The 21,733-nt window shown below is 34.0% G+C and overlaps 2 protein-coding genes across 8 annotated transcripts in view; one reads left to right on the top strand and one right to left on the bottom strand.

Annotated features, from left to right (window-relative positions):
- Positions 1 to 21,733, bottom strand: part of LOC125052167 (syntaxin-binding protein 5) — a 141,658-nt gene that overhangs the window by 36,341 nt on the left and 83,584 nt on the right. For all 7 annotated transcript variants that reach the window (XR_007117415.1, XM_047652793.1, XM_047652797.1 and 4 more), the window contains exons 2-3: positions 17,279 to 17,376; positions 574 to 756 (exon numbers count right to left, since the gene is read on the bottom strand). Coding sequence is in view for 6 of the 7 variants with exons in the window: in XM_047652793.1 (XP_047508749.1) it covers positions 574 to 756; positions 17,279 to 17,376 (281 nt within the window). In the remaining variant the exon portion in view is untranslated. The remainder of the gene's footprint in view (positions 1 to 573; positions 757 to 17,278; positions 17,377 to 21,733) is intronic.
- Positions 18,460 to 21,695, top strand: LOC125052169 (basic juvenile hormone-suppressible protein 1-like). The gene is made up of 5 exons (XM_047652800.1): positions 18,460 to 18,600; positions 18,826 to 18,959; positions 19,305 to 20,138; positions 20,255 to 20,415; positions 20,614 to 21,695. The coding sequence occupies exons 1-5, from the start codon at positions 18,501 to 18,503 to the stop codon at positions 21,638 to 21,640; spliced, it is 2,256 nt and encodes a 751-aa protein (XP_047508756.1). The 5' UTR covers positions 18,460 to 18,500; the 3' UTR covers positions 21,641 to 21,695.

Below are 21,733 nucleotides of genomic sequence, written 5' to 3'. Positions count from 1 at the left end.
AATGATAAAGCTCTATTAATTTAAATGAAGCAACATCAATACCGTTTTAACATGCATTGTTATTAAATGAACGAGGTAAAAACGGTTTATAAGCTACAGTTACCGAGGATTTGTGAGGATCCTTTCTACGCTAAGCCTACGTCGGGTATAAAACAGAGGATTGTGGTAAAGCGACGCGGTTTCCGTCGTACAATTAATCGTGCGAAGGGCGGCATAGTGGGGTCCCTTCGTTTCATCTTTTCCACATACCACCCCCATTGTCTCTTTAAGCATACGTATAATTTAGATATGACAATTGATACGTTGCGGCTTTTCTGCGATAATTTTTTCTCAATTGGCACTGGAGATTATTAGAATCTACTTAATATAGATTCCACATTTAAGCACCTGGTTAATACATGGTACATGTTTAAAACAGTTTTTCTAAAAAATGTAATATTATTGTTACAACTAAATTACATATGAACAACTAAAGCGTTGATATCTGATGAGTAAATTACGTAGTGAAACTTACGTCAAAATCCCGAACGAAAATTTATAATAAATATTTTTTTTTATAAATACAACACTTACCGTTCTCTTTGAAATTTGAGCGATTGTACACGCTGTGGGGATTTTTGCCGAAATGTCCATAGATGTAGCTGGTCGTCGGCGGTGGCGGTGACAAGACCGCCGTCGTTGACTAGGAACTTGGCGTGAAGAACAACGTCCCCGGAGTCGTGACGAACGTGCGCATCCACCCCGGGCCCACCCAGACTGTGTGCTCATCAGGAATAATATCGTAGGTTTAGTTAATATAATACAAGTATATTTTTTTATTTATTAATAGCCGCGCCAACAAAAAACAGGATAGAAGTTATACATTTTGCAACCAATGTGTGACCTCAATAATATAAAATATTATTGGTTGCAATTAATAAGTCTACACATACAAACATTATTATAGGATCACAAAACAAAAGACCTCAATTTACAAATTACCTTAAACTTTTATTAACAACTTTAAAAATTTATTTTTAGTCTTCACCATGCCGTGTTGGTCCCGATTACTTAAAAACGTGATTACGTGACTCGAGCTAGTCAGCACCTACCAAAACCTACCTATGAATGTATAGATTTCGAAACAGTAATATACTATGTTGCCCGTGAAGTAGGCCAAAGAACGTAACAGGAAGATGGCATTTTAGGCCATCAATACAACTTTCGACTGACCTGCCCGGAAATTGACGGCTTTAATAAAATTCTCCACTTCAATTTCACGTAAACTCCAGTTTATACCTTTTATAAATAAAATAATATCGAATAAGGTCGAACAATGAGGTGCAATTTGCAATACAGTTTACACTGTATATTGCTGCTTGTTCAAGATCAAACGCTTTGTCCCATACTGTCAACACCAAACATTCGGTACTATTGTTCTACGTTATACTTGGAGAACAATCTAATATAGCCTTTTCCTGTTCTATAAATGAGAGCTAAAGATAAATTTATTCAGTTAAAAAATAATTTAATAAAGGATTACAGATATATTTTACTTTGTACGTTATATTTGGCCAAGAAATTGTTAATTTTTGCGAAGTAAAGCATTGAATTAAAGCAACTCAAAGGATCTTATTAATACGAGTATGAATATGTTAGCCACGACTCTTCTATGCATTTGAAATTGCGACGAATATAGTCAATGTTATACCTTTGTATGTAAAATCATGATTGTATAGTATCATTTGTAATATAAACTGTTAACAATTACAAAATAAACTTTTTTCTCACATGTTGCCATAAAAGGATGTGAAAACTTAAAGTTATTTAATTTAATCACCTCGTAATTGTCAATGCTCCTATTTTTCGGTATTATCTCCATGAATTCAATCACCCGCTTACTAGCCATAAAGTAGCTTATTGCATTTCTTTTCTATTATACATTATGTCTACAAAGAAACTAAACTAAAACTAAGAATAAATTATTGTTATTTAATAAATAAAGTATTGTTTTTTTAATAAACAGTTAAATTAGTTAATATTTTATATTTAATCAGCTGCACTAATCACTTATCAAAATGAATACAGGCCTTTATACAATGTTGATCTAAAAGGCAAAATACCCAGAGGTTATTGCTAAATTATTCGAAACTCATATTAACTCGCACGTATACAGATGGTCCCACAATAAATTTAATAACAAACGTTATGAAAACACGTTCAACGTAACCCGAAAGTTTCGTAAACTTATGCACAATATGTTAATTATATACAATAATGGAATACGAATTAAGTGAGGGCCAGCGGTGGATTCCAAAAAAAACCAAAATATATTAAAATTACTTTAATTAATTACTTTTACAAATAATGAACTTAACTAATTACAATTATTTAATCGGCCCGATATTAGGTGCACGATAAATATATTATATAATAAACTTAACTACTTGAGACTTGACCGGTCCGATATGAGGTATCCGATCAAAAAGCTGTTGGTTCTCTTGTCCCTTTCCTTATATAGCGTAGTTTCGTAAGAGGTGACTTGTATTGGGTTTGCGGGGCAAAGGGAGTGCAATGAATATGTAACATCTCCCCCGTAAGATAAGCAACTATTTGCTATTGATGTCTATAGCAAAAGTTGCGGCTCGAAGTTCTTGCGCAGACATGTTCTTATTATCCGTTTTTGAAATCGGCTTCGAAGATGTATTTCGGCGATATCGGAGTACGAAGAAAAGTACAGCTGCGCCCAGGAGTGTGGTCATAGCGAAGTACAAAGGAATCGTTGTGTGGTATATTATGTTTGATGAATCATATGTTTCCGCCGGTGCTTTCATTGTAATTCCATTTTGCATATTGTGTAACTTCGTGAGATCGATTGAATTAAGTTGGACACCTGGTTGATTTTGTTGAATGATGTTGTCCATTCGAGGAAAATTAATGATTTCGACACCGCTTCCTTTAACTCGGTCGTCGATGTTGGTGGCCGTAATTTCTGCGGATTTTAGCATACATGATTTAGGTATTGTTGCGAAATAGCTGCCGTGAAGTATTTCATATTTTTCGTGGGAACAGACGAGTTGAACTTTTGTAGGTTTTGGGAATGATATTATATAGTGCTGACTGTCTAGTTCCGTAAGAGCTTCTTTATACATAGTAATAGGCGTTGAGGAACATGATTTGTCTATTTCTTGAGAATGGATAATTTCGTAGATGCAGTCCTTTTTACTCTTCATTTGATGACGTAGTTTTTGCTCGCATATGTGCCACCTGTTGATCTTCGGACATTCTGTCTCTATGTACACAAATTCTTTAGTATTAGTTGCTACATATGGATAGGACGGGATAATTACCTGAGAATGTATATTAGGTACAGGACACAATCGATAAAGTTGGAATATTGAAGGTAAGGTAATAGGAAAGCTAAGGACAACCACTATTTTCCTGTCTATATAATATGAACCTAAGCTAATTATATCATAAAAGTTTCTTATCTCCAAATCTAAAATTTGATCTGTGCCATACAGATTTTTTAATTTTCTTAACATTATTTTTAAATCATCAATATTTAATATAGAATGGTGCAAAGACATAGTGCGACTAAAAGCTAATATATTTTCTATTCTAATTATCTCATTATATAATTCCTGCACGTTATCGCTTATAATGTTGAATATTAGCGACAGGCGGGAGTATCGAATTACGCTTTGATTGTCCGAGTTAGACATGTTTATTATATAGTTAAGGGCTTTACTTAATTTTATTTGATTATCTGTTAAATTATTTAATACGTGAGTTTGTTGTATGCTATATTCTTTAAAAAGTGAAATATGTTGATTAAAACTAGAAGTTAATTCTTTATTATTCGATTTTAAAATATGAATAGCTGTCTCATATCTCAGAGCGTCATTATGATCGAGATTCCCAGAAATAAACTTGATAAGAGTACCCAATGGATTAATGATGCCTCGTTTAACCCTGGAGTCGGGTTCGAATGATTTTAACTGTAACATAACTTTATTTAATTTATTATTAATAAAATCGGTTTGGCTCTTGAAACGTAATGAGTAACCATTCGGTAGTCTATGTATAGTTTCAGTCAATTTTGTCTGCAAGTCAAGAACTTGTTGTTCTATTAGGTCTATGTTAATGTCTTTCAGGAAAACATGATGGTGAGAAATGATTTTAGTATCTCCTAATTTAAAGGGAAATAAGCCAGGTCCATTGTCAAGGCTGTCGAGTCGAATTTCTTGCGCTTGGGCTAGGGTTGTCAGAGTCAGTATTAGGTACCTGTAACAAAGTAGAATCTTTATGTGTCTTTTGTCGTTTTAATCTAGATTTCGCTACCGGTCCGTGTCTGCGTGAAGTATATATATGTATAGGTAAGTTAGCTATGACTTTATCTTGTGTATAGCGCGTGGCTAGCTTTTGTCTAGCTGCCATCGGATTTCGTACATATATCTCTTGGTCGGGTTCATACTGTACTTCGGGTTCTCTGTGAGTATTTCGTTGCGTCATAATCGCTTCGCGTTCGGCGAACGATGAGTCATGTATAAGTCGATATACTGTATCCATTTTACTATGATGGTTTTGCATATATTGTTGTAATAAACGTTCGGATAAATTTAAATCAGTGGGGTCTCTTGGGTCGTAATGTCCAGTGATTAAATCATAGGGTCTACATTTAGTTAAACTATGTATGGAACTATTATATGCTAAAATTGCGTAAGGTACTAAATTGGTGGCAGATTCATTCTTATGTTTTAATTTTAATATTCGGAGATGTTCTAAGAGAGTACTATGGAAACGTTCTATTATGCCGTTTTCATTTGGGGTGTGTGCAGCGATCTTATGATGGTGTATTTTGTGAAGACGTAAAAATTCAGTTACAACTTGATTCGTAAACTCGGTTCCTTGGTCAGTAGTCAAGGACATCGGTGAACCGTGATGGGTGATGAACGTTAGCAATGATTTTACGATATTAGGGGCTGTACAGTCACTTATACGATACGCTTGTGCATATCTGGAAAATGCGTCTATTAAAGTTAAATATTTTTCTTGTTCTATAGTTAATACATCTACATGTAGCATGTCAAAGGGTTTTGATGGCGGAGGTACAATTTTAAACTGTTGCTGTATTGGGTTGCGATCGTATTTCGCACAATTACATACCGCACATCGATTTATATATTCTGTTATATCTGATTTCATATTAGGCCAAAAATAACGTTGTGACAAAGAGTTATATGTTTCATTGATACCACGGTGGTTGGTTTTACCTTCGTGATATTTCCTAATAGTATCCTGTTGGTTTAGATAATCTGATACGTTCTCAGTTTGCCGTTTGACGAGTAATATTTTCATAGAGGAACTTCTAAAAGTTCTTTGAATAATAGGAACAATGTGAAGCATTCTATCTATTGGCTGGACTAAAATTGCTGTACGGATATTTGGATCAACATATTTTTTAATGAGGTCGATAGTTCCTTGTTCTAGGTTGTCTACATGAACTTGAACTGAAATGAGAGAGAATTTTTCGAATGGTTTACTAATGACGGGCTTCACTCTAGGTAAGTGATTAACTATATTAATTAATATCTGTCTGCGGAATTTATTTAAAGGGTCATCGCTAATAGGAATCTCAAGAATGGGATTTTCAGAACTAGTATGAGCAGTTTCAGTATGCGACAAACTTTGTGGTGATTGGAATTCGTGTGTTTCAGGTGCTGTCAGAGTGGATGAGGAAGATTTGCTATTCTGTGAGGCTGCTGTAAGTGTCGATGAGGTACTATGACGACGCGGGTCCCGTGACGTATTAACTATTAAGGACATAGCTTCGTCATTGTGTATTTCAATACGCGATAGCGCGTCAGCGTTCGTATTACACTTACCCTTTTTATATATTACAGTAAAATCGTACTCTGCGAGTTTTAGTTTCCACCTTGTTAAACGGGAATTTGGCTCCTTTAAATTCATAAGCCATTGCAAAGGCTTATGGTCGGTGACAATGCGAAACTTACGCCCAAAAAGGTATGGCCTGAAATACTTAGTAGCCCAAACTATGGCTAATAACTCTTTCTCTATCGTTGAATAATTTTGTTCACTAGTATTAAGAGTCCTGGATGCGTATGCTATGGGTCTATCGCTACCTATTGAACCTTGGGATAAAACGGCTCCTAATGCTATATTTGATGCGTCTGTCGTTAGTATAAAATCTTTTGTAAAATCGGGGTACTGTAGGATAGGATCATTCATTAATAAAGTTTTGCAGTGTTCGAAACATTTGATATATTCCGGAGATAAGGTATTAGTAGCGCCTTTTTTTAGGCATGATGTAAGAGGTTTAGTGATTTTTGCGAAATCAGAAATAAATTTCCTATAGTAACCTAATAGTCCTAAAAAACCTTTAATTTGCTTTGTTGTTTTTGGTATGGGATAATTTGCTATGGCCTTGATCTTATCTGGGTTAGGTTTAACACCTTCGGTCGTAATTATATGACCTAAATAAGGGGTTTCTCGTTTAAGGAATTCGGATTTATCCATTTGGATTTTAAAGTTAGAATCTCTTAAGCGCTGAAATACTTCTTTAAGATTAGTCATCATTTCCTGAAGAGAGGTACCAAACACTAAAATGTCATCGAGATAAATTACACATATCTTGTTAACTAGACCTTGAAGAACATTGTCCATAACACGTTGAAAAGTAGATGGAGAATTTTTTAAACCCATAGGCATTCGAAGGAATTCGTAATGACCATGTTCTACGCTAAATGCAGTTTTGTGAATGTCCTTGGATGACATTTCTACCTGATGGAAGCCACTAGCCAAATCTAATGTACAGAAATATTGGCATTTACCTAATTTATCTAGAACGTCTGTAATATTTGGAATCGGATACTTGTCGTCAATCGTTTTATCATTTAACTTCCGAAAGTCAATGACTAATCGCCACTTAACTTTTCCAGATGCGTCACTTTTCTTTGGCACTATCCATATAGGTGCACTCCATGCGGAGGTAGAAGGTCTAATTATACCTTGATCTAACATGTTTTTTATTTGATTTTGAACCTCGTCACGATGTATATATGGATATCTATAGGTTTTACTATGAACAGGCAACTCATCGGTCGTATTAATACAGTGTTTGATTTTATTAGTAAATGTCAAAGGTTCGTGTTCAAGATGAAAAATGTCTGAATACTGTCTACAAATATTTTTTATATTAGCTGTCTCCTCTGCGTTTAAATGATCTATGCGCAAACGCGATAAGACGTCGCGAGCTCGGGCATTGTTATTAAAAGTATCATATGACACTTGTTCATTAAATATATGAGCTTTAATGGGTTCCGTCAAAGAAATTATAATATCACTGTTGGTGGGATTAGAGATTTCTAAAATTGCGTGATGATTATTTGCCGTAGTTATGCATTCATTTATGTAACATTTCCCGACTTTTTGATCTTGAATACATATATCACCGTTGGATATAGAAGTAGGCACACGTATTAATTTCGAAGAATTAGCTGGAATTATAGCTTCGCATAAATTCACACTATGGGACATGTACATATGAAGGGGGTTAGATGCAAACTTCGTAATTAATTTTCTAGATTCTAAATCAATTTTTGCCGACCATTTTTGAAGAAGATCACAACCAATTAGTCCATCGAAATAATTATGGAATTTATACACGAATAATTTTATCCATGCATTGTCTTTGAATTCTTTGAAACACGGTATATATATTGTATAATCATTCTTGGTAGTAGCATGCACGTTTGAAACAATAAATGGTTCGAAGTTTAAAGGAAAATTTGGAAAGTAAGTATCTATAGCTTCGGGTCTTATAAAAGATTGATTCGCACCTGTATCGATTAGAAATTTTAATGGTGGGAGATCTGGGTGAATTAGAACTTGAATAAATGGTAATTGTCTTTGATTTTGTATATTTAACTCTATTCGGGGAAAACTATCTTTCGATCCTTTGGAAAATCCTGTTTGGAAGGTTCTGGCACGTTGTTTTCAGAATTTATGGTTTCCGGTTGTTCAGTATACTCCGTTATATTATATTCGTCGGCTGTTGAACAGTCATATGGTAAGTAGTTAGGGTCATATTGTTGAAAGTCACATGGATATTCGTCATTGTCATAGTCATAGTCGCTATAGAGATAAGGGTCATTTAATTCGTTATTATTAATCTGTCGAGTTTTAAAGTAATTGTTAGGGGGTGGATTACCATGAATCCTCCAGTCATGTCCAGTCTGAGTAGGTGGTAAAACTCGAGCAGCAGGGTGACTAATACCACTCATGGGTTGAGGGTAATTTTTCATTGGTATTGGTTGACGGGGTGGAATTCTAAATCCCGTAGACATATTCGACCTTGGCAAAGCTTTAAACATTTGTTGGGTCCTTGAAGGACCTTGCTGCTGGTACATGTGAGGCTTATATGAATTATTGTTAAAATTTTGACCATTATTTAATCTTGGCAAGTTAAAAGGTTTTTGATACTGTGGATTAATATCGTATCTATAAGGTTTTAGAGTAGGCGAGCTAGATATTTGAGGTGTAAAATTTTGTCTCTTCGTATTTTTGTTTTGCAAGTAAATTATGTTCATCTCGTCTTTTGCATATTGCAACGCCACTTCTAATGTTTCTGGTCTCATACATCGTATGCGTGAGCCCAGAGGTTCCTCCAAACCGTTTAGATACGTTTTTAACGCGAGGCTATTGTATAAATTACGTTTAGCCTGAATAGTGGTCTCAATTTTATCATGAACTTCTACATATGTAATGATTGTACTCAATAAATTTTGTATACGCTCATAAAATATATGTGGGCTATCTGATCCTTGCGTTAATTGTGACAAATCAGTATAAAGAGTAGACTCATCTCTGTGATCTGAGAAGCTATTAATTAGAGTGCTTCTTATGCCACTCCAATTTTGAGGGGCCCCATTTGTTGATAGGGCTCTGGCGGCGGCGCCCGTTATTTTATTAATAATTCCATTAATTAATGCTAAATTTGTAACATCATTACCCGGACTTGGTTTGGCATAAGTCACTACTAACGTGTCACATAAGTTCAAAAATCTTGTTAAATTACACGCACTTCCGTCGAAGTTCGGCACAAATTTTAAAGCTCTTAAAATCCTATCTAATAATGCATCTTGTGCAATTGAAAAATTCTCAAGGGAAGCTTCGCGCTCCATGTTATCTTCTAAAATATCTTCTAAATAATCTAAATGTCTATTGCGATCTCTCAGCTCGATGCGAGAGGCAACTCTTGGGGCTTCGATTCCCCGGTTTTTCCTAGGATGGAAAATTTTGGATGATTTGGGAACACACAGGAATGTAACAACCAATCGTTAAGAAATGTGTAACTTACATATGCATTTCGACGATGGTGGCACCTTTTGTCATCGATTTCTGGATGCGCCGTGTGTGGTCCGCTGTCCTCGGTTCTTGTGAATCGTCGATTAAAACTTGATAGTTTATTAGTTCGCGTACTCTACGTAGTCGATCTACGGAGTATATTACTTGGTACGCGCACTGACTCGACGATCCTACCGACTGCGCCAATTAAGTGAGGGCCAGCGGTGGATTCCAAAAAAAACCAAAATATATTAAAATTACTTTAATTAATTACTTTTACAAATAATGAACTTAACTAATTACAATTATTTAATCGGCCCGATATTAGGTGCACGATAAATATATTATATAATAAACTTAACTACTTGAGACTTGACCGGTCCGATATGAGGTATCCGATCAAAAAGCTGTTGGTTCTCTTGTCCCTTTCCTTATATAGCGTAGTTTCGTAAGAGGTGACTTGTATTGGGTTTGCGGGGCAAAGGGAGTGCAATGAATATGTAACATACGTGAAAATATTGCACTAGAATAATAATAATCATTATGAAATACAATTAAGTGAATCCAACTGTAAATTTATTAATATAGTGGATTCCACATTTTATGAATCACGAAACCACAAATTTACTTGTGGGGCCGTAACACTTATCTAACAGGTATCTAAAAGTAATGCTACATAGCTTTAGTATTATACTTGTAAGTCTAGCGTTTGCGAGAATCAGGTATTTCATTCGTAAATTATGTCTTTATTCTCCGACATACATTTGCTTGATGAGCATTTTTAGGTTACACGAGATAAATTTTTAAATATCTGTGTTATAAATTAATATGTACTATCACGTATCCCATATCTACATATCACATCTAAAGCATTTGCTAAAAGTAATAATAATGACTTATATCACACTCATAATCGAAAACATATAAAGACGGGAGATTTATAACTCATAATTCCGATCATTAAAATAATTTAAAGCGCGGAGATGGCGTCAAATGTCGGCTCGTAAAAGCTCTCAACGTTACTGCGGCGCACATTTATATCGCAGTATCTCTTTGTAATGTACTGATTTTGTTGCTGAGTGTAACGGAAATTGTGATATACAAATGATACTAAAATAGAAGAAACATCATAGGGTTTTGTATTTATTTTTCGCATTCACATATTCAACTAAAAATATAGAGATAAGAAGTTCAGAAATAAGAAAGAAAACAAAAATTATTAATTCATTATCCAATTACAACAAAAATTAAGTAAAAATGCCCACATCGCTCGCATGAACTATGGTAGATTTTGATGAGATAGGGAAAAGAAAGAGAGGGGTGCTAACGAGCTTAAAGAAGTTGGTGGAGAAGATTGGGAGAAAAATCCTTAAGATAGAGACAGACGGAGGCAGAGGAAGCCTATACTCTATAAGTGGTCCTTGAAAAAAATAGAATTATTTTTGTATACAATTTTAAGTGTGTGTATGTTTCGTAAATATGAATAAAAGTTTCAAGAAATACATAATGCTTAATTATTATTATTATTACATTTAACTAAAAATCTAATCAAAGCTTAGGAAACCCAATCTAATTATGCGACTCCTTAATTAAAAAGTCATGTCAAGACAGCCTAAGCTGGCGACGAACGTTGACACCGGTCTGATACGTGCCTAAGAGTGAGTTGGCTCGCATTATGCCGTCCTGCGTTCTTCATTCGACGCATTTCAATTGTGGTATTGTCGTGAATTTAGTTTTATTTATTTAATAACGAGTACATAATTACTAATATTTAAATCTAATATATTGTTGTTTTTATCATAAGTTGGTTCTAAGACATCCATAAGACAATCATAGAGTCTTGACAAAACCAAATTGGTTGCTGATCTAATTATACATATTTTTGTTATTTTTTATTTATTTTATAAAACTGTAATTATTCTATTTTTATATCACACTGTTTTATTGTTTTTTTATTATTATCATCTTTAATGTATAATATTCTACGGTATCAATATTTGTAAATATGTGAGGAACATGTATACTAACAATACAATAACTGACCTATCCGCTGCATTGCTTAATTTGTAAGTAATACTTTGTGCCTATTCAAGAATAGTAGTTTAATTCTAGGAGTACATTGTCTTCACATATAATTATTTAACTAATGTATACAAAATATTGTAAAACCTATTTTTAAAGAGTAAGTGTGGAGTTTCTCGCCCATTCTTCTCCACACGACTCTACCTTTTGGAAGGGGCAACTAGAATCATCTTTATATTTTATTTTATGTTCAGAAGTGCCATTTTAGGTGGTCTAATTGGAATAAAAGATTTGACTATTGACTATAAATAAGTCATATGCCCTTCACGTAATGATGTTCAATTCAACGCGATGACCTTCCAACAGAGACCTTACCACAGAGGCAGAGAATAGAGATACAGTATTTCTCATGACAAAAAAATAAAAAAATATTTAGAAATAAGTATTAGTATTGGTATTTAAACCACATATATCTCAAGCAGTTTTAAGACTGTTTTGACACTTAGATCACATTGCTATCAATGAATGGCAATATTATGACACGATTCATAGCTAGTGGCGCGTTGCCAGAGGAGTAGTGAGCGCTGATTTACTACGCGGAAAGTGGAACGGAGATAGCTACTTCCGGCGCAGCCTTAGATGTACCGGAATCTATGTGAATAGCCTGAAAAGATATTTTGAATATTTTACTGATATATAAATAAAAGGCATTTAAACCCTTTGGAGTAAAAGTCTGCCTGTTTTTAAGTTCGCGTTAATTACACGTAACAAGTTAGAAAAAAAACATGATTCAAATCCCGCCTATAAATAAATTAAAAGGCTATTTATTCTAAACTTAACTACAACTATGAAAAATTATATATCCGCTGTAGCTGTTGGTCTATTATGTCAAATTAACATCGATAAACATTTTATACATAGGTTACCCTCTTTTAAGAAGTTGTATAAAACTGGCATAAATCAAAAAAAGAAATAATTTTTTAAAAGAAATTTAAAACGGACTAATATTTCATAATATCGTTTAATTCTCGAGTGACAATTCTCATTCAATTAGTGAAATGGCGAGAGAATGAATAATTTATGATGACTGAATTAATTTTATTTCTCGGTAATTAATAACGGCCTACGTAATTTAATCTCACTCTTTAAAAGATTGATTTCAATAACGTACGATTAACTTTGTACCTATTGGATAATTTCAACATCGTAAAGTTATTGTAACTTGATTGAAAATTAATGTAATTAGTGCCTGTTAAACAACAATAAATTATATTTATAGAATATGGGAACAAAATCTTTATAAACTATAAAAAATCACACCCAAAGCTCGGAATGATTAAATTTTTTGAGGAACTAAACAAGGTTTTCATTAAAAAAGAGTCATATTAGAGGAAGATTTATTTTTATATAAATAAAACTTTTACATCGTACCAAAGTTTTCTCCAACATCTGTACGCTTAGATCATTTAGCTTTCCTATTTCCACGCGAATGAAGTCGAGCGAGCAATAGCAATAAAGTAATATTTTTATTATTCTATTTCAAATAGTAAAAAGTTGGGATGTTGCGAGTTGTGGGATGGGTATTGGCAGAGTAATTGTAATTGCGTCGTTGGGACGTAATGTGATTAAGCATACACGAGTATCAGATTCTTTATTATTTTTATAACCAAGCAGAAACTTATAGTTTGTAACTGTATGTTTCACGTCAATGATTAATATTACATAATTTATATCAGACTAAAATAGAACGAAGAATTCAAACGCATTTATGGAACACTTCAATAATTTTATAAAAGTCAAGAGCTAAATCAATAGCATACATTTTCAATAGACACTCGTAGCACTATTGCTACGAGAAACTGTAGATATACTGTAGCAGTTGGTAACTTGCAAAAACGTAGGCTCTTCCGTATAGATATATAGATTTTGATTACTGAATATCACTTAGTAGAAATGGTTTTATTTATTTATTTTATTTGTTAAAACATAGGTACATTACAAAACAGGTAGGTAACATAATAGTATTTGATCATGCTTAGTGTTGTCTTAAAGAAACATGTTCTTATTAAAAAGATATTTCTGTGGCAATTAAATATTATTAAGTAATCTTGAAGGCACTATTAAAATAAGAGATACTCGATATATGAATGAATGTACTTATCATTGTCTAATCTATGACCACAGAATTATATATAGAAGCAAGGCAAGTTAAGTGATACCGCCGCCTATGAACACTCTCCATGCCAGAGGGCTTGCGAGTGCGTTGCTGGCCCTTTTAAGAACCGGTACGCTCTTTTCTTAAAGGACCCTAAGTGTTTGAAGTAAACTAGCTGTTTATATAAAAAAGTATAAAGGAATATTAAAAAAATTATATGTAGATATATTAATATAATATATATGTAGATAAACCGAATTAATGAAAGGTACTTAATGCTCACTCAAAGACATGGATAGGCCTAGTGGGTTCGCCCGTCACTCAGATTTCACCCACTCTGCCATTTAACGTTGTAAAATTAATTATACCATTAGCAGTAGGTACAGATATTGAACAAACATTAAGGTTTTAATGAATTTACTTATAAACGTATTATTTAAATACGTATATATAATAGTTACTCTAATATCGTTTATGTAATAAACGAGAATTCTTTAAGTCATTTACGTAGTTTTTATAAATAAGACGGTCAATTTGCAAATTTACACCTATATAACAAATCTATGTAACAAACTACATGTAGATACATGTTTTTTCAACTACTAAGATATTTGTGAAACACTTCAGATTAACCAACCAAATCTCTTAATGTTATGATTACTTTGAAGATGTATGTACTTGCTTACATTAATATAAACAAACCATATCACTACATAGTATAAAACAAAGTCGCTTTCTCTGTCCCTATGTAAGCTCAAATCTTTAAAACTACGCAACGGATTTTGATGCGTTTTTTTTTAAATAGAGTGATTGAAGAGGAAGGTTTATATGTATAATAACATCCATTAAATATGGATGGAGAAATACTGTTATTTTTGAGGTTTCTAATGTGACTACATTTTTTCCGCTTACATTGCGAACCCAACAAGATTTATCAAAATAATGTACTAAGTATTGTACACATTGAAAAGGTCTACAGAAAACTCTGCGATGGTATGTCTACCTCTTATGGATATCCCACAATATTTTTTTTGTCATTTACTTTTTACGACAAATAATGGCTAATTTTCAAAGCGATTTTAACCAATACAGCATTAATCCTTATCCAATTACCTTAAATACATTGTTGGTATAATACCTATAGATCTACATTGCCCTTTACAGCATATGATTTAAAATAAATGAATATTTTCGAAGATATTACAAATTTAAAAATTGCGGGACGCAGCGCGTCGGATCCGCGGTTCTCCCTATACTCTATAGCACTTTGAATTTTGTATCAGCATTGCATCCGTGTTCATCCATAGTTCATATAAACATAAAATTTTATACTTATCTATATAACACTCAGTACTTTCCAATAACATCAATAATAATACTACAATAATACATTAAATTCGACAAAAGGTCGAGATTACCAAAGAGTTCATTGTCCATGTACTCGCGAACATTCTGAACAGCTGTTGCCGAGGACAACTGCGATATTGCTTACATCAAACTGATAACATTAACAACAATGTAATAATCGAATTCGAGGTCACGGGGTGGACATTACGTTATCTACATACATATTTTTTTAACAAGACTGCGGTTCTGTTACATTGTTTTAGAATATTTTAAAGCTTTTTAATATTTTGTCCTTATCACTTTGCAGTAAAGTAGATGAGACAAGAAACAATTAACTAAAGCTTGTAGTACTAGGCTACGTTTGTTACTTAGTAAATGATTACAAATAAATTATGAGAAACAAAGAAACTTCAATTAGTATGAATATTTTCCAGTGTATATGCGGAAAATATGTAGATTAAAAATCTGTTTCCAGTATGTTTATTTAGGCAAAGTAATAATTTTTCATATTATAAACACTACATATGACGAAAGATGACATAATTATTATCAAATTAAGCATATTGCAACATGAAGAGCGGTACAGTTATGAAAAAAATGTGCTCTATAAAAATTATTTTCGAATCCACTCTAATTTTCGTGAACATATGATCACAAAACATCTCAACAATACTGCTTATAATTTCAAAATAAACATTCAAATACGATTAAATGCACATAGCATTACTAATACGTAATTTTTAACTGCAAATCTTTTGGCTTGTTTCAACCATAGACACTTATTTGTATCAAAAAAGAAAGAAGAAATATTGTAGCCAGTTTTTGTAACCACTACGACCGGCAGTACTTCCAGAGGTCTGGGTTGCATTATACCGGAATCGCGTAACTAAATTATATCTTGAATATACGTTGACATATTAAAGGTTGATTCGTAATAAAATACACGATGAATGAATATAGTTTTACCTGGAATTAAACTCATATGATATCTATGCTTTTTTATAAATATACCAATATAGTTAGTTAGTAGTTGCTTTAAAACTATGTTCTATGATTTTTCTTTGCTTTAGCTTCAACTTTGGACAACCAAATAACATATAAAATACATAATTATTTAATATTTTAAATTGAATTTTGAAGCCGGGTATATAATTACTGCCATCGTAATATTGTACTCGAATGTACTGAACATTGTTTTTAATTTACAACTAAAACAATATCATAAGTGTATTTTCTGTGATTATTATGCAATTTTAGTAATTACTAATTATTAAGGTCAAACAAATAAAATAACGCTTAGACGTTCTTAACCTTTAATCGAGGACGTTTATTCGAAACGTTAATTCAACTTTTTTTGCCGATGTCCAAGGATAGCTCTTCCATCCGAGGACTGATCTGGATGATCAAGGTGAATTGCCTCTGCAGAGAATTGATCGAATAGAATCAAAAGCGTGGCTAACAATAGAGTCAATACAATAATAAATAATCAGAGTCAATACACCTTGTAAATTGATGGTGATATTTTTTATAAAGGAATTCACAAAATAATTATTCCTGTATCCATGCGGGCGAAGGCGAACAACCTTTGGACATGTTGGTACAGCTTAGTGTAGTACATCGAATTATTTCAAACGTATTGACTATGATAAGTTTTATCTATTTGCGATAAGGGTTGATAAACAAAACATTGAAGAGCTTTGAGCTTTCGCTATACAAAATAAATGTTTAAATTTGTATTTACGATCTAAAATAAACTTTGACAATTTTGTTAGCAATCAATCATCAGAAATTGGTAATTAAGTTAGCAAAGTAATTTGAGCACAATCTCGATGTAGCTAATATAAATGTTTTCCTTCGACAATTAAATTCGTTGTAATAATGTAAGTTCAAGGTCATATTAAAATGTCACGAAATACCAAGAATGTTTCTATATTTTACTAGCTGACCCGACAGACCGCCGAACAGATCTGTCTTACTTAAAATATTGAATTTGAATTGGTATAATGAATAAAAAATATATTATTTTTATAATAATATATTTTTTATGCAAGCTAAGTTTATACTTAGCTTGGCTTAGTTTTTATATTTATTCTGTAAATAGCTGACAACTGTCAGTTACGTAAAATTAATATTGTCATTCAGTTTTCTGAACTTTTTAATGTTGCGCTCTTCCTTCAATGTTTCTATCCTAACAACCTTCCTTTGACTAATTAACACAACAAAAAAGAATCGGCGAAAAAGTTCCATCAGTTCACGCGTGATCCGATGACTAAGGGGAATATTGATTAATTTATATATTTGTATATATTATTATTTTAGCATCTGTTAACATCTACCCTTATATAAAATCAAGTCAAAAATTATTGACCTCGTCATTACATCCATATTAGAAATAGTAAAGGATACATCCTAAGGTTTCCGCTCTTGTCGCCAATAGCAAGCAGCTTTTGTATGGGGTCCCAGGCCAGCGCCGTCGGAGAGAAGGGGAATCCATGACGAAAGGTCTGTGGACAAAGAAAAGCCTTTACTTTACGGTTCATGGAAATTAATTAATAAAAGCCAATATATTTAGTTTCATCGTTCAAGGGTATATGCACTCTAAATAATGTACCTTTAGCTTAAGTATAAATATACAATGCCCTAAGTAAGGCACGGTAATTGAATATTTAAATAATTTTAAACCTTATAGTAACGATACACTCTCGAACTCGTAGAATTCAAGAATACTGTCGGAGAATCGTATTGCATTTTTAAAGAAATATAAGTTTTATGTATACGATAACTTATAGAAGTCATGAAAAATAAGAAAACGAGCTTGGTGATTAAAAGAAACCTCTTCAATACTTGTATACTACTTTTACAAACATATGGATATCAAACTTGGGCGCCTACTAAAGCGCAGCACACAAGGCTACAGGTGTATCAAAGTTCAATATAACTCAAACTCAAAATATCTTTATTCAAGTGGGTAACCAAGTACACTTGTGAATCGTCAAGTTAAATTAATCGTAACAATGTATGATAGGGAAGAAAAGAAGAGATAAAATAAAGAATACAGCGTTAAGAAAAATAACTAAGGTATGTTACAATAACAATAAAAAAACTAAAATGGGCGGGGCACATGGCAAGAGGAACAGAAAAGTGGAGCAAAGAACTACTAAACTAGCGCCCAAGGTACAGCAAACGAAAAAGTGGGAGGCAACATTGAAGGTGGATAGACCACATTAAAAAAACCACAGGTGGTACATGGCAGAGAGTGGCACAGTGCAGAGAGGAATGGCGGGATTTGGAAGATGCCTTTGTCAAGAAAGTGCACACAGATACACTTATCTGCGTGCCCAGAAGAGGATTAAAATCGAAATGTGTTTAAATAGAAATGTATCTGAATTAAAGGAATTTATCATTAATATTTATTATTATACGATAACTATTAGGTAGAAAGATATGCACCCGACAGTATCACCTTGGGTGCATATTTTTATTATGTTAGTATCACCTGCCAACAATATCAAACGGTCAGAGGTTATCCAGAGAGAGTAAATACAGCTATTATAAATAAAAAACAAAAAATAGTATAAATGGCTCGTTGTGGAGCATTGTGGCATAGTCGGCAGGAACAGGCAGCAGCATGAGGTTCTTGGTGTTGGCGACTCTGATCGCTGCGGCGACAGCTTCCGCACTTAAAGATACCAACTACAACGATTTCGTTATCGGCAAAGATACCTTAGGTACGTAATTTATCAAAATTATTTAATAGGATACGCTATTATTTTATTAAAAAAATTGAAAGATAAATAATTATAATATATATTAACTAAATATATAGTGTAAAAAAATTATCCGAATTAAAAAAAATATTTAAAATATATATTTGTTAGTGAAGTGTAATTTTAAATGGATAACCTGGTGTGAATAAAAACAAGTGTAATAATATGTTTTATTTTTATTTTCAGTAAACGTTGATATCAAAACTAAGGAAGTCTACTGCTGGAAGCTCTTGAACCACATTCTGCAACCTACAGTCTACGATGACATCCGTGAAGTAGCTAGGAACTTTGTACTTGAAGATAACTTCGACAAATTCTTGGTCAGTACCATCATGTTATACTTTATCTTAGTTATATCTATATAACTTTCAGCTATTTTACTTACTACTACTTGAAATTTACATTAAAATTTGTATATACCACGGTTAAAAAAAAAAAAAAATACATTCTTAAAAATATTACATCGGTTTTGGTTAATTGTGTTTTTTATATATTTTGCTTATCCACGTGATTCTAGTTTCACTTTATAAACTTAAACAATCTCTCGTCACTACGTACCTCACGAGAATATGTTGTATTAATAACATAAAGAATAATAACTCCATTTGTACCTATATAGGCATGACAATTAACGTAATTAAACAAAATCTATTTTTTCTTTATAGAAGGACGATGTCGTCAAACGCTTCATTGAAGTATTCAAAATGGGTATGCTCCCCCGTGGCGAGATCTTCGTGCATACCAACACGCTTCACATGGACCAGGCAATCGTCACCTTCCGCATGCTCTATTTCGCTAAGGACTTCGACACATTCATCAGAACAGCTTGCTTCCTTAGGGAACGCATCAACGGTGGTATGTTCGTCTACGCCTTGACTTGCGCAGTCTTCCACCGCCACGACTGCCGCGGCGTCGTTCTTCCTGCTCCATATGAAATCTACCCCTACTTCTTCGTAGACAGCCATATCATTAACAAAGCTTCAATGCTGAAAATGTCCAAGGCCGCAACTGACCCAGCTATCTTCAACTACTACGGCATCAAAGTCACAGACAAGAATCTGTTAGTGATTGACTGGCGTAAAGGAGTAAGAACGACCCTCTCCAAGGATGATCGTTTGTCATACTTTACTGAGGACATCGACTTAAACACTTACATGTACTACTTGCATATGAGCTACCCCTACTGGATGGTCAAGGATACATACAACCTACAAAAAGAGCGTCGTGGAGAGATCAGCATGTACGCTTACAAGCAGCTACTGGCCCGTTACAGGCTTGAGCGTTTAACCAACAAGATGTGCAACATTGACATGATTAAATTCGACGATGAACACAACGTAGGCTACTGGCCGAAGATCCGTCTGCATACTGGTGATGAGATGCCAGTCCGTCCCAACAACGTCAAGCTGGTTAACAAGTACAACCTTAAGGATAGAATGTACGTGGACGACATTGAGAGGATGATCCGTGATGGTATCACAACAGGCAAGATCGAAAAAGTACGTAATTTTCATTTATAAAACATATATGATGAATTTTCGCACACATTTCTTTTTACATTAAATTTAGATAAAATTTTAAATATTTTGTAAAATGTAAATTTGTTTGTTTGCAGCGCGATGGTACAGTTATCCAGCTGAAGAAGGCCGAAGACTTTGAGAACCTCGCAAGAATGCTCCTGGGCGGTTTGGGTGTCGTTGATGATGACGCCAAGGTCATTCATGTTGTGCACCTCTTTAGACGGCTTCTATCTTACGGAAACTACAACTTTGAGAAGTATGTTTATGAACATTCAACTTTTACTTTAAGCATTGTATTATTGAGATAAGCTAATTTAAAAGACTCCTTTCGATCTTTAAAGATTGAAAATACTCTCTCATAAATAATTTCATATTGATAGTTATATAATGGTAATTGTTCTTGCTATTAACAGCCTATATTATAAAGTAAATACTAATTATATTTTTGATTCAGGTACACATACATTCCCACTGCTTTGGACATGTACACTACCTGCCTGCGAGACCCTCTTTTCTGGAGAGTAATGAAGCGAATTACAGAGCACGCTGATCTCTTCAAATTGTACTTACCTAAGTACACAAGAAATGAACTAGATTTCCCCGGCGTCAGAGTAGACCGCATCACCACAGACAAACTAGTCACCTTTATGGATGAGTACGATCTCGACATAACCAACGCGCTTTACTTGGATGAAGCCGAAATCCAGAAGAAGAAATCCGACATGACATTCGTCGCTCGCATGCGCCGTCTTAATCACCATCCCTTCAAGGTAACCGTCGATGTCGAATCGGAGAAAGCAATTGACGCCGTCGTGAGAGTGTTCTTTGGACCCAAATACGACTGCATGGGTCGTCTCCTTAACTTCAACGACAAACGTCATGACATGCTCGAAATTGACAGCTTCCTGTACAAACTTCAGACTGGTAAGAACACTATCGTCCGCAACTCCATAGAGATGCACGGAGTTATCGGAGACAGGGAATGGACCCGCCGTTACTTCGACAACTCAGGCGACACCACAGGAGCGTATGAGAAGATTATCGACAGCTACTGGTACAAGACACGCATCGGATTCCCACACAGGCTTCTCTTACCTCGCGGTACTGTTGGCGGTGTTGAGATGCAGATGTTCGTAATTGTAACTCCAGTACGCACTAGTATGTTGCTACCAACCGTAGATGTCAATGTCATGAAGGACCGTCACGCTTGCCGATGGACCGTATGCTTTGACACAATGCCGCTTGGATTCCCCTTCGACAGAAAAATCGATATGACCGACTTCTTTACTACCAACATGAAGTTCACAGACATTAAGATCTTCTACAAGGACATGAGTACATCCAACTCTGTAAAAGATATGGACACGTCTGACATGATCTTGAAACGCGACGACCTCACATACTACGACAAAGACATGTTCATGAAATGGACCTACAAGGACGTCATGATGATGAGCGCTGACAAGATGATGAGAATGTAAGGGGATTAATTCCTTTATTAATTTTATGAATAAATGGCTATATATCAAAATTAAATGGCAGTTATTATCGTCCATTCTCTCTCTTAATTATTT

This window comes from Pieris napi, chromosome 9 (assembly GCF_905475465.1).
Source record: "Pieris napi chromosome 9, ilPieNapi1.2, whole genome shotgun sequence".
In the NCBI taxonomy this organism is placed as follows: domain Eukaryota; kingdom Metazoa; phylum Arthropoda; class Insecta; order Lepidoptera; family Pieridae; genus Pieris; species Pieris napi.
Note: the sequence above shows the minus strand (reverse complement) of the source record. Positions and strands in the feature narration are given on the sequence as shown.